Genomic DNA, 16,817 nt, shown 5'->3' with positions numbered 1-16,817 from the left:
CGCAGGCAGTAACCAGGTAACCGGCGCGGCGTGGCGCATGCGCGGCCTGACGTCGACGCTCACCAGGCGGGCGGTGCGGCGCAAGCGCGTTCGGCCCGCCGGCCTGCCACCGAGCTCAACGGAAAGGAGGACCGCGCTGGAGGCAAGGCCGCTTGGGCGCTCGGCTCCGCGGAGTGGCCATTTCTGGTGGGTGGAGCTACTGGCTTCGGTCTTTCCGTACTGAGTCTCTCTTGGGATCTCGCTTTAAAATCCTTATCTCCTCTCACATCCCCAAAACGGAGGAGTGGCAGGCGGTGCCGTCGTAACCTAGGCAACGCCCCCCCCCCCCGCCGGCTGCAAAGGCGCGCCCTACTCGCGAGGGGCGGGGCCCTGGGGCTGTGAAGGACAGCCCCTGAGGGGCGTGGCCAGGGGGACGAGGCCACCAATGATTGGGTAAGGGGCGGGGTCAGAGGGCGTGACGAAGGGATGGGGCGGCCAAGGACCCGCGTGGGTGGGGACGGGGTGTTAGGGGGCGGGACAGGGGAAATGGGGCGGTGAAGTATTGGACGGCGGCAGGGGGCGGTGCTAGGGTGGAGCGCGTGCTGACGTCGTCGCGGACACGTCGGCGGCGGCGACGACCGGAGCCGGATATGCCAAGATGGCTCCGGCGGCTGCCATGTCTGCACTCGTCACCGCCGCCGGGTGGGCTGTGGCCCGCGGCGCTTGAGGGGCCGGGCTGCAGTCGCGCGGGTGAGGGGCGAGCGTGCGGAGGAGGGCGGCGGCCAGCCGCTGGGGCGAGGCCGCGGACGGCCAGGACGGGCGCGGTGGGCACCGGGCCCAGCCCCGAGCGGGCGGCGCGTCTCGGTGAGACGCTGGGGCCGGTGAGAGCGACAGACCAGGGCCTCCGCGTGCGGGGCCGGCGCGGGCGCGGGGTGCGGTCGGGGCCGGCGCCGCCCCGGGCTCGCTCCCTGGCCCGGGCGGGCGGCCGCTGGGGAGGCGCCGGCGCCGGACGGCGACGCTCCCGCTCAGAAGAGGCCAGCGACTTGGTGGAGCGGGGACCGCCGAGGAGGCTCCGGGCGGCGTGCAGGGGCCGCGGCGTCGGCCTCGGAGACCTCCCGGAGCGACGCCGCGGAGGGGCCGCGTTGGAACCGCAGTTCGGTGTGTCTCGCTTCTTGGCTCGGTGCTGAGAACGTCGTGAGGAGGCCCGGGCAGCGCCCGACCCCAGGGTCGGTCAGGGGAAGCTGGACGCTGCGGTGCAGCCTCGGCGCCCCGAGCCCACGGCCCGCCGAGCCGGCCCTGGCCGCTTGGCCTGCGGACTCGAGGTGGGCGGAGCGGTGCCGGGTTAAGCCGAGGCGCGGTTGCCATCCCCAGGGAGGGCGGCGAGGAACCACCGACAGCTGTCCCTGAGCGTGCTGTCGCACGTTTCGGCGCCGTGCAGCCTCCCTGCCGTCCTTCTCCATCCTCTGCCCTAGGTTTCTGGCCCAGTGTATTGCACAAGACAAACAAGGGGTGAAGTAGGCATTCATCCTTGGTCTTGTGACTTGGTTACCCCTCATGGGATTTACCTCGCTGAATCTCCAACTTGTCAGGGAAATTTTCTGAGATACCGTGCAGATTGTGTGTGTGCGCGCGCGCGCACGCACGCGTGTGCTGGTTCTATGGCTTTAACTCAGGCCTATCTCTTGCTTCTCCCAAGGCTGGCACTCTACCACTTGAGCCACGTCTCCACTTTCAGCTTTTTTGCAGGTTAATTGGAGATAAGAGTCTTAGTCTTAACAACCTTTCTGCCTAGGCTGGCTTTGAGCCTTGATCCTTAGATCTCAGCCTCCTGAGTAGGCAGGATTACTGGTGTGAGCCACTTGTGCCCAGCACTATGCAGATTTTGAAATTATTCCTCCTTGCGTCTGTTAACATTTATGAATTTCAGAGTGTCCTTGTGGAACTACCTCATTTTTAGCAGTGTTTAGGCTCTTCCAACCTCCTGTGTGCTTTCTTCAGATTCGTACCTTAGAAGAGGTGGGGTTTATCGTGTTTATGCCAGATGCCCCTCGTGTAGCTGGAGCGCCACTGGTCTCACCAAGAAGAGGTTGTGGGCAGAGGGTAACTGAGCTTCCTGGTGCACTCCTTTTGTCTCACACAGCTGGAGGCAGTGAGAGGCGTTTGCTGGCTGAGGTGTGCTCATTACCTGCGGTGTGCTCATTAATATCACTCCCTTGTCCTCTCTAGAGCTAATACCCTCTGATCCCATACCCAGCCATTTGAACTTACACTTGGAGAAGTCTTGCATAAGTACAAAGTCAGTTTGGCTGAAGAGCAGTGTTCATGAATAATACATCTTCTAGAAGATCAGCAGGTCTCTCTGAAACAGGTGCTTTTTAGAAAGTTAAGAGAGCTTACTGAACAGAACAGAAATTCCTGTAATCCTGGGATAAATATCAGACAGTTCATTGTTTTCTGTTGGTGAGTAAAGAAGATTAAAAGAGCAATGTTCAGATCATAAGATTGTTCCAAATGGAATTAGAACATTTGCTAAAAGGCTCTCAATTGTGGATGATAAGGGCTGGCAGTGCTCCTTTGTAGGTGATGTTTGCTTATAAAACAGTTCTAGCTGGGTGCTGGTGGCTCACATCTGTAATCCTATCTACTCAAGAGGCTGAGATCTGAGGATCACGAGGTTCAAAGCCAGCTCAAGCAGGAAAGTCTGTGAGACTCTTATCTCCAATTAACCACCAGAAAACCGGAAGTGGAGCTGTGACTCAAGTGGTAGAGCGCTAGCCTTGATCTGAAGGGCTGAGAGACAGTGCCCAGGCCCAGAATTCAAGCCCATGACCGACAAAACAACAACAAAATTCTTAATTCACTAGAGTTGAGAAAACAAAATTTAAATTTCTGCAAAAAAGAGTATAAAATGTCTAATTCAGATTTGGATAGAATTTTTGTATTAAACAGCAATAGGGATTAGGCCTTCTGAGAGTCTACCATGAGTAGACACGCATAAGATTACACCCAGAAGGAGGAAAAAAGAAACATCCAAACTCTCATTTATTTCCTTCCTTCCTTTCTGTCTCTCTCTCTTTCTTGCTTTCTTCCCCCCCCCCCCCCCCCAGTCATGGGGCTTGAACTCTGGGCCAGGGTGCTGTTCCTCAGCTCTTTAGCTCAAGGCAAGTGCTCTACCACTTCAGTCACAGCGCCACTTCCAGTTTTCTGGTGGTTAATTGGAGATGAGTCTCATGGACTTTTCCTGCCCGGGCTGGCTTTGAAAGGTGATCCTCAGATCTCAGCCTCCTCTGAGTATCTAGGATTACAGGGGTGAGCTACCAGCGCCCGGCCAGACTTTCTCATTTTAAAAATGGAGATACTAGTTGCACTGAGAGACGTGGCTGCCCTGAGCTGCTTCACCAGAGGCACAGCTGCTGTCACAGTGACACCTCGGAATCTGCCCTCTAGGCCTCTGCTATGGATTTTATTTTTTGTTTTTTGTTTATTATTGTAGAGGTGATACACAGAGGGGTTATGTTTATTATATGCTTCAGGTAATAAGTACATTTCTTTTCCTACAGTGTCCTCTGTGCCCTCATTCTCTCCCATTCCCTCCCTCCCATCTTCACCCATGATTTGTGTAGTTCACTTTCATCAATGTTCAGCGTGCTCCTCTGCTACACCTGTTCACCCTTTTTTTTGGGGGGGGGGTCAGTCTTGGGGCTTGAATTCTGGGCCTGGACACTATCCTCGAGCTCTTCAGCTCAAGGTGAGTGCTCTACCACTTGAGCCACAGCGCTACTTCCAGTTATCTGGTGGTTTATTGGAGATAGAACTCTCATGGAAGCTGGGCGCTGGTGGCTCACGCCTGTAATCCTAGCTACTCAGGAGGCTGAGATCTGTGGATCGCAGTTCAAAGCCAGCCCGGGTAGGAAAGTCTGTGAGATTCTTATCTCCAATAAAAGCCACCAGAAAACTGGAAGTGGCGCTGTGGCTCAAGTGGTAGAGAGCTTGCCTTGTGCTGAAGAGCTGAGGGATAGCGCCCAAGCCCAGAGTTCAAGCCCCATGGCCCACCCAAAAAAAAAAAAGTGCTTGGGTATTGCACTTTTGTGATTCTCTCTCAAGACTATCCTCTTTTGGTTTTGCTGTGTATGAGTATGTAGAATCCTGTGTAATTTGTCATACATATCCCAGTACGTTTTAGAGCTGACCTCCGCTATCAGAATATGCATCCTTTGTCTCTTTGAGCTTAGCTTACCTCATTTAACATGATCTGTTCCAATACCATCCATTTCCCTGTAAATGTCATTATTTTATTCTTTCTACCTGCTGTGTAAAACTCCATTGGGTATAGGTACAACATTTTTGGATCCACTCATCTATTGTGGGGCATTTGGATTGTTTCCATATCTTGGCTATTGTGAACATGGATGTGCAGGTGTCTTTATCATATGCTGGTTCATGATGCTCAGAGTAGATGCCTAGGAGTGATATGGCTGGGTCATAGGGAAACTCTATGTTTAGTTTTTTGAGGAACCTCCAGATTGCTTTCGAGAGTGGTTGTACTACTTTACATTCCCACCAGCAGTGCAGTAGGGTTATGGATTTTAAAATTTTGTTTTTGTTTTTAACTGCTTAAAGTGGTAAGGGTCTTGTGTTGGAAGATAACCTAGGAGGCCTGTTTTTCTTGGCAGCCTGGTTTCAGGGTGACGTGGAGATGTAAGGAGTTGCTGTGTCTTGGTTGGACAAATGGAGGAGAATCCAAGCTCATAGGAGAAATGGGGGCGGGAGACGGGGGAAAGAGCTGCTTCTACTTTGGTCCATGTGAGGTGAAGTTAGAACTGTCCTTGCTTTTAAAATGACAGTGAAGTTGGGCACTGGTGCCTTATGCCTATAATCCCAGCAACTCAGGAGGTTGAGATCTGAGGATCATAGTTTGAAGTCAGCTCAGGCAGGAAAGTTCATAAGACTCTTATGTCCAGTTAGCAAAAGAAGCCAAAAGTGGAGCTGTGGTTCAGGTGGCAGAGCACTAGCCTTGAGCAAAAGAATCTCAGGGTCAGCGCTCAGGCCCTGAGTTCAAGCCCCAGGACTGGCACACATACAAAAATTAAATTAAAAAATGACAGTGAATACCAAGTGAACTCTCTGGTATTCCTAACTGAATTCAGGTGGGGTTTCAAGACGCTTTGTCAGTTAGAAAGGGTCCCCTGTCAGCATAGAAAGGAACACGTGGAGGCAGTAAGAATAGTAAATTCATAGATGCAAAGGATTAGTGCTCAGGTAAGGATTAGAAACTTTCAAAATTTACAAATGGCATACTTAGAAATACATCTGTCAATGTTTCCTTTTTACCCATGTATCAAAGATTTCCAAAGGTATAAACATCATACTTCTGAAAAGATAAGTGTGGGGCTGGGAAGGTGGCTCAGTGGTAGAGCGCTTGCCTTGCATGCATGAGGCCCTGGGTTCGATTCCTCAGCACTACATAAGCAGAAAAAAAAAGCCAGAAGTGGCACTGTGGCTCAAGTGGTAGAGCACTAGCCTTGAGCTGAAGAGCTGAGGGACAGTACCCAGGCCCAGAGTTCAGGACCCACGACCGGACCCCCAACCCCCCCCCAAAAAAAAGAAAAAAAAGAAAAGGTAACTGTGGATCGAACCCTAGAAACCTCCTAGGATTTCTTCCTTTGATTCAGTTTTCTCTTGGATTAGCTTAACATCTGCTTATGGGAGTGATGCTGGGGAGAAGGACAGATGCCAAGAAAAGGATTTTCATGGTGCAGAACTTGAATTTTGCTTCCAAAGGACATTAGTTTGTCAGAATTGTTCATCTTGTCTTACTCAAAATCAAAGAGCAGCAAAAACATTTCAGTGAGGATTTTTCTTCTTTTTTTTTTTCTAGAAAAGTTTAGCTTTATCTCTGTTGGTAGTTTGTAAAAGCAATCACCCCATAGTTGTAAACCTGCTGTAACTTATTTTTGGGGTTTTTATTCCCAGCCTAGTTACAGTTCCAGTGGTCAGAAGCAACTTTGTTTCACTGCTTTCAGATGAAAACTAGATCATAAACAAATGAGAGAAGGGGCTGGGAAGGTGGCATAGTGGTAGAGTGCTTGTCTAGCATGCATGAGGCCCTGGGTTTGATTTTCAGTACCACATAAACAGAAAAAGCCCCAATGGCACTGTGGCTCAAGTGGTACAGTGCTAACTTTGAGCAAAAAAACTCAGGGACAGTGCCCCGGCCCTGAGTTCAAGCCCCAGGACTGGCCAAAAAAAATAGGCATTTAGTAACTTTTTCTTTTTTTGTGTACCAGTCCTGGGGCTTGAACTCAGGGCCTGGCTACTGTCCCTGAGATTCCTTTTCTCAAGGGTAGTGCTCTACCCACTAACACCACAGGGCCACTTCCAGCTTTTTCTGAGTAGTTTGAGGTAAGAGGTTCATGGACTTTTCCTGTTCAGACTGGCTTCAAACCACAGTCCTCAGATCTCAGCCTCCTGAATAACTAGGATTGCAGGTGTGAGCCACAGGTGTCCAGCATGTTTAGTAACTTTTATAATTTGTTGTTGTTGTTGGTCGTGGGTCTTGAACTGTGGGCCTGGGCGCTGTCTTCAGCTCAAGGCAAGTGCTCTACCACTTGAGCCACAGCGCCACTTCTGGTTTTCTGGTGGTTTATTGGAGATAGTCTCATGGACTTTCTTGCCTGGGCTGGCTTTGAACTGTAATCCTCAAATTTCAACCTCCTGAGTAGCTAGGATTATAGGCATGAGTCACCAGAACCCAGCTAGCACAACTGTTTTTCATAATATCTTTTCACTAAAGAAAAGGGGAGAGCAAAGTTTAAAGTTTTGGGTTTTTCTTTCTAGATTTAAAATTAACATGCACAAAGCGTATGAAATGAATTTTTTTTTTTGAGACAGGATCTCACGATGAAGCCTGTGATGGCCTGGAATCCACTGATGTGGACTAGCCAGTCTTGAACTCATGATCCTCTGCCTCTGCCTCTAGGGTGCTGAGATTATAAGCACATACCAGCTTTTCCATCCCATCCATCCATCCATCCATCCATCCATCCATCCATCCATCCATCCATCCATCCAGTAGTACTAGGATTTGAGTTCAGGACCTCATCCTTGCTAAGAAAGCACTCTGCCGCTTGTGCCATGAGCCTAGCTCCAGATTTTTTTTCTCTCAGTAGTGCAGTTGCTCCTTCTTGACCTGGTGGTAGTTTACAGAGCAGTGTTAGGACTAGCAGGCATTTTCTGGTAGTGTCAGAATGGTTGTCGGATTGCTCCCGTCTCTGCTGGGGTGGGGAGGATCCAGAAGCAGGCTATATAACAAGTCCTAGAGGGGACAGGCTGTCGACACTCACTCAGACCACTGGTGACCAAGCCCTCAGTGTCCTTGCCTCATCCAGCCCCTTCCAGAGCTTCCTGAAGTAGCTCCAAGGTTCTTTGCTAGGGCAGAAGCAGGGGAAAGATGTTTTCAGAATTTGACTAGGTGCCATTTTGAGAGAGAGGAAGAGAGAGAGAGAGAGTATATGTAGTTATATGCACGTATAGTTTCCTTTATTATAGTCAGGACTGTAAATATGGGTTTTCTGATCATTTTTCTTTTTTTTTCCAGCTCAAGTTAAGGAAAAGCTCTACCTTGCCTCCTCTGTAAGCAGCATCTCCTGTGGGAAAGATCCGACATGCAGCCGCCACCCCAGGCAATCCCATCTAGCATGGCTGGTCCCCCTCCGGCCGGGAATCCTCGGAGCATGTTTTGGGGTGGCAACAGTCCTTACCGGAGGCCAGCCAGTAATAATGCACCAGTAGCTCCGATAACTTGCCCATTGCCGCCAGTAACAGATCCATTTGCTTTTAATAGACAGACGCGCCAACACACACCTTTGGGCAGTTCGTCCAAGAGCAGCCTGCCTGCTTTGCATGGCTCAGCCTTCCCAGTGTGTTCTCAGTGGTCTGGTTTGCCTGCACCTCACACAAATGCTGGGGATAGCTCCCAAGGACCCCATGAGTCTCTGCCAGGACCTATGTCACACCCGAGAACAGATGCCAGTCCGTTTCCTACTGCATCCATCCCTTCATTGCTGCCTGGATCTGAGATGAGTAGGAGCACTGAGGTCAGTTCTGTCTCGGGGCCTGAAATTCAAAATCCACCATATCCTCTTCACTACATTCCAGGAGTGGGTCCTGACCCATCTCATGGGAGACATCTGCCTGAGAGTGGGCCTGGGCCCGACAGACCTCTGAATAGACACACCCCACATGACGGTGTAGCAGCCCCATCAGCATCTTCCTTCTTCTCCCAGCCTAGTCAACAGATGCCAGGTCAGTGGGCGCCAGCGCCGGGAGACTCACAGACTCCCCGGCATCACTGTTTGCCCTCCCCAGAGGGACTTGTTCAGAGTGTGGGACCCCAGGCCACCAGCAATTCCCATTTCCCCTCTCCGTCCACGGTGTGTCCCCCAGCACCCTCGGCTGGGGGCGAAGGGAATGAGGTGGCTCACCTGCGAAGTGGAACACACTTTCTCCCTCAGCATACATCCAGGCAAAATCCCAGAATCGGAAGTCCGTGGGCAAGCCAAGAGTTCATGCAAAATCCAGAAGTAAATAAGCATTTGCTAGACCCTGCCCTTGTGAATCTGCTCACTCAGGGAAATAGCCCAGAAAACCAGGTGCACTATCCCTTGGGGACTGGGACTAGCCGGGCTCCACTAGAAGCATCCTCAGGATCTCTCTCAATGTTTTTCCAAGGAGAGGAGGCAGAAAATGAGGAGAATCTCTCATCCGAAAAAGCAAGCTTTGCTGGCAGAATGGACTTGGATAGTTTCTCCTCTAGTCCTGGACTGGGCCATCCGCTCCCGCCCGCACACGGAGCTGGTGGTATCTACCAGGCCTTTCTCAAGGGCTCCAACAGTGAGACTGCACTGCAGGAAGTTGGTGCACAGCCTTATTTTTCTCCGTCTACCGGCATTCAGCATGATAAGCAAACTGCTAGAAACGTTGCTGGTGATATGTGGGGTGATGCAGCAAGCACTGGGACTCTCAGTGCTCATGGCTCACAGTATGAGAACGTGGAAAACTTAGAGTTTGTTCAAAATCAGGAGGTTCTGCCAAGTGAGCCCCTGAGTTTGGACTCTTCCTCTTCGAATGAACATTTCCGATACGGAGCCCCTCCTGGGCCAGGTGCCCCCAGGCCTAGTGCTGTGGGTCTCACCAGAGGTGGGGGACTGCATCTCGAGGCCCCTGAAGTGCCACTGCACCCTGCACGGTCTGACAGTGTGTCATCCAGCTACAGCGGCCACAGCCACAGGAGTCCTCCAGGGTCAACCCGGCCCCAAGAATTGGGGAGCACGTTTATTCAGCAGGAAATCGGAAAACCCGAAGATGATTCTTCAGGCAGTTTTTTTAAACAAATTGACTCTTCTCCAGTGGGAGGGGAGACAGATGAGACTACCGGGAGCCAGAATTACCGCAGCAACCTGTCTCAGCCCTCAACTCCAAGTCCTCCCAAACCTACAGGGATATTTCAGACAAGCGCAAATAGTTCTTTTGAACCAGTAAAATCTCACTTAGTTGGGGTAAAACCAGTCGAGGCAGATCGTGCCAACATGGTGGTTGAAGTGAGGGGAACCCGTGACCAGCAGAAGAAGCGCAGAGCAGCTGCCAGGATGCCTGATGCCTCTCCAGGTAACCTGGAGCAGCCACCAGACAACATGGAGACCCTCACTGCACCCCAGGCCTGCCCCCTGCCGCCACATACCACCACTGCAGAAGCTGGACACACACTTCCACATACAGGGCCACCATTGGATACTATGCGCCCAACACCTGAGAAGAGGCCCTCAGTCAGGACACAGGGAGCCGTGAAGTGTGAAAGCCCAGCAACAACTCTGTGGGCACAAAATGAACTGCCAGATTTTGGTGGCAACGTCCTGTTAGCCCCAGCTGCCCCTGCGCTGTACGTGCCTGCAAAACCTCAGCCGCCAGAAGTTGTTCAGCCTCTGGCAAAGGGAGTGTCTGGGCAGCAGCTGCGGAAGCCAGGTGCTGCCCCACCTCTGCAGAACCAAGATGGCCTTGGTGCTTCGGAAAACCTTGAGAACCCCCCAGAGGTGGGCGAAGAGGAGGCCCTTCCATCGCAGGCCAGTTCTGGTTATGCAAGTTTGCTGTCTTCACCACCGACCGAATCTTTGCAGAATCAACCCATTCTGATTGCCCAGCCTGACCAAAGCTATAATTTGGCTCAGCCTGTTCATTTTTCTGTGTCTTTAGTGAGTCCTAACGAGAAGACTCAGTCTTGGGGAGATGCCATAGTGGGGGATAATGCCAAAGGGAGTAACAGCCAGCCTCCTGCTGGTGATTCTGGAGACCGTGCTGCAGTATCTGGTGTCCCAGCTAATACTGCCACTGGCTTGTCTCTGTCTAACAGTACTGCCCCCAGCAGTGTGCCTCGTGGTTCTGGGTCTTCTGAAATGGTTTCTAGCCAGCCTGCCTGTTTGTTGGCTCAGTCACTGTCCTATCCGGTTCCAAAGACTCCTCTTGCAGAAAGTCAGAATCACAGTGCAGCAGGAGTTCCTCCTGAGTTTAATAGCTTTGCTGGAAGCACAGGTGTGACCTTAGTCCCGCCTGCAAGCAGTACATTGGTACCTAGTAATAATGAGAAGGCAGATCAGTGCACTAACCGTGAAGAAACAGTTGGAGCCCTAGACTTCACTCTAAACAGAACTTTGGAAAATTCTGGAAGAATGTATAGCTCATCCTTTTCAGACTGCCCAGCTTCTCAGCAAACAGTTGCCAATCATCCCAGACAATCTGGGCCTGGAACGCATAATGCAGACCATTTCTATCAGCAGGTGACTAAAGATGCACAGGACCAGCGTGGTGTGGGAAAAGCCCAGCCAGAGCTTGTCCCTCCTCAGCCACAGACTTCTCCCCAGGTGCCCCAGGCACCATGTTCAGAACCTTCCAATACAGAAAGTTCATCCGCACAGGGACGGTCCCAAAGCTCAGCCCAGCCATCAAGTCCAGCTCCAGCTGACACAGGCCAGCAGCTGCTGCCTCCGCCACCTCAGTCCTCCAGTGCATCGGCTGTGTCCACCAGCTCAAGCCAGGCAGCCCCACGATCAGAGCAGCCCTGGCTGCACCCACCACCTCCAAATGCATTTGGCCCACCACCTGCAGACCTGGCATCCCACTACTATTACAGACCGTTGTACGATGCCTACCAGTCCCAGTACCCCTCACTCTATCTATCTGATCCTGGGACAGCCTCCCTGTATTACCAGGTAAGAGTGCCAGTGTTCAGCCATCTTCCTGCCCTCACTTTGATTCGTTGTATTTCTTCTCTCCAGACCTTCACAGTGTACCTGAGAAAAGTTCTCTCTGGCTACCACCCAGCTCTTCCCTTAGGCTCCTACCAACAGCAGCTCATTGAATTGCTTGTAATGAATTGCTGTTACTAACTTTTTTTTTAAAAATACAACACAGCATCCCATTGTATATGACAAAAAAAGGCCCCTTTCTTGTAACACCTGTCTATTTGGTGCAGAATTAGAGCTCTGTGTTGCAAAGTTTATCCTCTGGAAGCTCATATGTTTGTTGATTTGTTTTTTTTGTCAGACTGGGGCTTGAACCCAGAGCCTGGGCACTGTTGCTGAGCTCTTTTGCTCAAGGCTAGTGCTCTACTACTATGAGCCACAGCATCACTTCTGGTTTTCTGGTGGCTAATTGGAGATAAGAGCCTCATGGACTTTTCTGTTTGGGCTGGCTTTGAACTGTGATCCTCAGATCTCAGCCTGAATAGCTAAGATTACAGGTGTGAACCATCATCACCCAGCTTCTTATATGTTTTATTGTTTAGCGAAGGTTGGTTCCTGGGCTCAGCCTCTTAAAAGCTCAGTATGCCACCCTGCCTGGGTTTTACATAGTTGGAACCCCCCAAGCCAGCCAGCGTTAAGAAACAACAGGAGTAATGCTAGACATCTTGTAAGTCTTTCCTGGGAATCTTTTTCTAGAAAGGAGCCTACACAGCATTTCCACACCACGGAGCCCACATCTGCTTGACCTGGGGACAGGAGAATGAGAGGGGCCACAGGCTGCTGTGGGCTCTTACTGGGACTGAAGTGTGGAAATACTTTTATATGAGCACATTTTTTTCTTTATGTTGCTGTCGTTTCCAGTGGTGGTCAGAAACTTAACCTTTTTCATTATCTGCCGGGCAGTGGCAGAGTTGAAGCAGTTATACACAGGAGGATGAGTTCTAGCTCACATGTATTTTGTCTTACCTCCTTTCAGATTTTCTCATGTTCAGACACAGGCTCATGCCATGGTTCTGTAGTGAGGCTACCTATGACTTGCAGGTTCCAATGGGTCACTGGTCCTCTTGCTTGGCTGAGTGGTGACTAAAGCAGGACATGAATGATCACAGGCCTTGTCAGTGGAGGTTTGAAGAGGCACACGCCTCATGGTGCTCTCAGAAAGTCGCTGCCCGCTGGCAAGGCCTTGTGGATCTGTCTGGGTTGTCTTAGCAAGGCCTGGGCTGACAGCCTGAGGTCGACCCTCTGTCTCTCTGTTCACATGAAGGAAGCCCGCCTACAGTCCTGCTTTTGGAGAGTGATCATCTGAAATCACAAGCTCAAGCTGGATGCTCGATAACTGACTGCTTGTTTTGGAGTCTAACTGCCTAAACCTCCTTCCCACAGGACGTCTACGCCCTGTATGATCCTCGATACAGGCCCTATGACAGCTCAGCCTCCGCTTACACAGAGAACTACCGCTACCCAGATCCTGAGCGGCCCAGTTCCCGAGCAAGCCACTGCTCTGACCGGCCCACAGCCAGGTGGGAACACATCCACACTGCTGCTTTACTTTAATGCCTGACAGGTGTTTGTGTGGCCATGATAGTAACTTGATGACTGGAAACATTCTGTGTCTGTAAAGGATTGTACAAACTTACGTATGTTGGTATATTTTCACGTGCAGTCCCAATAGAATTGGTCAGTTACCATTTGTCCCCACCTGCTGGTCAGGCCAGACCTTATTCAGAGCCACAAAGAAGCAGCTTCTGTGCCATTTAGGGACAAGTGATTCCCTGTCACCAGGCGCCTCTTGTCTTGGCAGTCTGCTGCTGGCCGCACAAGGCTCTTTTAACTAGTTCAGCTTCCTCTGAATTCTTCAGACACCCAGGAAGACTAGTCACAAAGATGGAGTAATTTGTGGATGGATCTGTCAGGCTGACTCCCGAATATAGGACCTGTATTCTGTACCTGGCTCTGCCTCCTTTCTAGAAGGGTTACATCGGTTTCTGGCCTGCATTTCCTGTACTACTGCTAGCCATGGCTCTGCTTTGTAATCATGCAATAGAGATGTGGAAAGAACCACGGTGTGTGCCCTCTGAGTAAGCCTGTAAGCTAGGTCAAAGTCCACTGTGTCTTAGAGCTCCAGAGTCGGCTTTTGAGCTATGTCTATGCAGGGCCATTGGTGGCTTTGAGCAAACAATGGGTGTGGGTCCCGGTCACTTCTGACTTTGCCACCTCAGCTCCTGTGGTCATTCTTTGCCAGAGTTTTGAATGTTGCTCATAGGAGTGAGCTTTGCCCTGAGGACACACTGCTCATAAGCTTAGCAGTGTGAACATCCAGTTACTAATGTACAAAGCCTCAGTGCTTGTTTTCAAAAGGTTCCATGTGCTAGTTCTTCAAGGTTTTGTGGCTTATCTGAAGAGCAAAGGCTTTGCTGTGAATCTTTGCCTGTTTAACTGACTTCAGTGTACTTCCCCCAAAGACAGACACTGAACCACATGTGTGGTTCTTTATGAAGTTCAATGCTATTGATACTGTTTCTAGAGATCTAATTCTTTAATTGAGGTGCTGAGCTGTAGATGAGTTGTAGAGCACCTGCCTAACTTATGTGGGGCTCTGAATTCTATCCCTAGCATTGAGCAAGAGCCAGAGATAGATATACAGAGAAGGACTCTGGGAGATAGTGAAAGAGTTCATTCAAGCCTTAGAACCAGCAGAAAAAGAATTATAAGAGTACTAGAGGAGCTCTAAATCTCAACTTTTGTTCTTTGTTTTTTGTTGGTGTTTGTTTGTTGGTCATGGCGCTTGAACCCTGGGCCTGAGCACTGTCCTTCAGCTCTTCAGCTCAAGGCTAGTGTTCTACCACTTGAGCTACAGCGCCACTTCTGGTTTTCTGTGGTTTATTGGAGATAAGAGTCTCATGATTTTCCTGCCTGGCTTTGAACTGTGATCCTCAGATCTCAGCCTCCTGAGTAGCTAGGATTACAGGTGTGAGCCAACGGTACCCAGCTGTTTTTTTGTTTTGGTTTGGTTTTTGGGGTTTTTTTGCACACTGATTGAACTCAGGGCCTGGGTATTGTCCTTAGCTTTTTCATTCAAGGCTAATACTCTACCACTTGAGCCACAGCTCCACTTCCAGCTTTCTTCTTGGTGGTTAATTGGAGATGAGATTCTCATGGATTTCCTGCCTGAGCTGGTTACAAATTACAGTCCTCAGATCTCAGCCTCCTGAAAGATGGGATTACAGGCAAGAGCCTGTAAGCACATGGCTTAAATTTCAGCTTTTCTTTGGCTCAGATTAGGGCCATGAGTAGGTCTAGGCCTATAGAATGCAGATGTACATCAGACTCAGGGGATCCAGCTCTGCTCATAGTTATCTTCTGTCTCTTAAGGTCACATGGAGTCCACACCAGTGGTTGGGCCTAACAACTATTGAAATTGACTTTTTTTTGTCAGTCATGGGTTTGGGTGCTGTCCTTAGCTTTTTCCCTTAAGGCTAGCACTGTGCCACTTTGAGCCACAGCCCCTTCTGGTTTTCTGGTAGGTAGTTGGAGATAAGAGTCTCACAGACTTTCCTGCCTGTGTTGGCTTTGAACTGTGCTTCTTAGATCTCTGCCTCCTGAGTAGGTAGGATTACAGGTGTGAGTCACAGGTGCCCCACTAAAGTTGACGTTTTTAGTTGGTTAAAATCAATTTATGTTGTTTCATTCTGCTAAACATATTAAAAACTCCTAGGATGTAGCACTAAGGATAAAAAATGTGTTAGTTTTCTTAGTACTGTCAAGTAGTGATTTTGTTGAGCTAAAATTCAGTTAGCTACAAGGTGGGAAATTCATAACCTCAGCTCTCTTACCATTTTGGTCTTGTAATTAGAGTTTTTTCACAGCCAGATGGTTTTGGTAAGTGCTCGCTGCCATGGTATGATGTGTTCTACTGACATTTTGCCACACTTAAGTAGGTAATGTGTTCAACAGCTCTGTGTTTTTTCAGGCAAGGGTATCCTGAAGGATATGGTAATTCCAGGAGTGGGTGGAGCAGTCAGAGCGACTACTATGCAAATTATTACTCCAGCCAGTATGATTATGGAGGTATGTTCAAGAATTTAGAGATTAGCAAGTGCAGTGTCCGTATGACTCTGTGTGAACAAGCTGCTGTGTGTGGGTCATACTCTGCTGTGTGTTTTGAGCAAACTTTTTCTTTAAATTATCTCTTCCTATTCTTATTCAAGGGACAATAGTTGAAAATTCTTTGTATCTAAGAGTAATCACATTGATGGCTTCCATCCTATGTCATGCTACATCTCTGTCATAATGGTGGCTGCCTTGACTTTCTAACAAAGTATAGTGAACACTAGTTTTTGCTGTATTGTCCATTTGACTACTCAACTGTGAGCTGATGAAATGGAAATAAATGAAAAACTAGCTGTTTAGTCTCATTGTCTCAGAAGCCACCAGAGGCAAGTCGCTGCTTATTGGCGGGGGGGGACAGTGGATGTGGAACATCTGGTTGAGTTGGTCTGGTACTTCTTGGCTAGCCTCCAGACCTGCTCCCAAGCAGGACAGGCATCTCAGAGAACAGGCCCACAGAGAAGGGGAGTTCTTTTGTCTGTTCTAGCTGTATTTTTTTTTTTTTTTTGGTCAATCATGGGGCCTGAACTATGGGCCTAGGCACTGTCCCTCAGCTCTTCAGCTCAAGGCTAGTGCTCTACCAGAGCCATAGTGCCACTTCCGGCTTTTTCTGCTTATATGGTGCTGAGGAATTGAACCCAGGGCCTCGTGCATGCAAGGGAAGCACTCTACCACTGAGCCACCTTCCCAGCCCCTAGCTGTACATTCTTTTTTTTTTTTTTTTTTTTATCGGTTGTGGGGCTTGAACTCTGGGCCTGGGCGCTGCCCCTCAGCTCTTCAGCTCAAGGCGAGCGCTCTACCACTTGAGCTACAGCGCCACTTCCGGTTTTTTCTGGTGGTTTATTGGAGATAGGAGTCTCACGGTCTTTCCTGCCCGGGCTGGCTTTGAACCGCGATCCTCAGATCTCAGCCTCCTGAGTAGCTAGGATTACAGGCGTGAGCCACCAGCGCCCGGCTTAGCTGTACATTCTTATACCTCAGGCTCCACAGCTCCGGAGCGCCTGATGTGTCCATGTTTTGCCTCAGTTTCCCAGAAGGGCTCTTTCCCTCTTAATGTATGTATTCATTTTATTTTATTTTTGCCAGTCGTGGGGCTTAAACTCAGGGCCTAGGCATTGTCCCTGAGCTTCTTTTGCTCAATGCTTAACACTCTATCACCTGAACCACAGTGCCACTTCTGGCTTTTTCTGTTTATGTGATTCTGAGGAATCAAACCCAGGGCTTTGTGCATGCTAGGCAAGCACTCTACCACTAAGACACATTCCCAACCCTGAATTATTTCTTAATTTCTTCTGGATCACTTTAGGAAGAAGAAATATTAGTAAAACTTATAGTCAAGTGATTGGGAATTAAAAATTAAAAGGTAGTATTTGGGGCTCAGGATATAGTTCAATGGCAGAGTGCTTTCTTAGTCTGTTCTTTTTTTTTTTTTTTTTT

The 16,817-nt window shown here is 49.7% G+C and overlaps 1 protein-coding gene across 3 annotated transcripts in view; it reads left to right on the top strand.

The window, feature by feature from the left end:
- Positions 1-643: 643 nt before the first annotated feature.
- Sec16a (SEC16 homolog A (S. cerevisiae)) overlaps positions 644-16,817 on the top strand; it is a 40,802-nt gene continuing 24,628 nt past the window's right edge. For all 3 annotated transcript variants that reach the window (XM_013029437.1, XM_013029436.1, XM_013029435.1), the window contains exons 1-4: positions 644-729; positions 7,577-11,240; positions 12,657-12,793; positions 15,244-15,341. In XM_013029437.1, the coding sequence (XP_012884891.1) occupies positions 7,644-11,240; positions 12,657-12,793; positions 15,244-15,341 (3,832 nt within the window). In that variant the 5' untranslated portion in view covers positions 644-729; positions 7,577-7,643. The remainder of the gene's footprint in view (positions 730-7,576; positions 11,241-12,656; positions 12,794-15,243; positions 15,342-16,817) is intronic.

The sequence above is a fragment of the Dipodomys ordii genome, unplaced genomic scaffold (genome assembly GCF_000151885.1).
Source record: "Dipodomys ordii isolate 6190 unplaced genomic scaffold, Dord_2.0 Scaffold118, whole genome shotgun sequence".
NCBI classification, from domain to species: domain Eukaryota; kingdom Metazoa; phylum Chordata; class Mammalia; order Rodentia; family Heteromyidae; genus Dipodomys; species Dipodomys ordii.
Note: the sequence above shows the minus strand (reverse complement) of the source record. Positions and strands in the feature narration are given on the sequence as shown.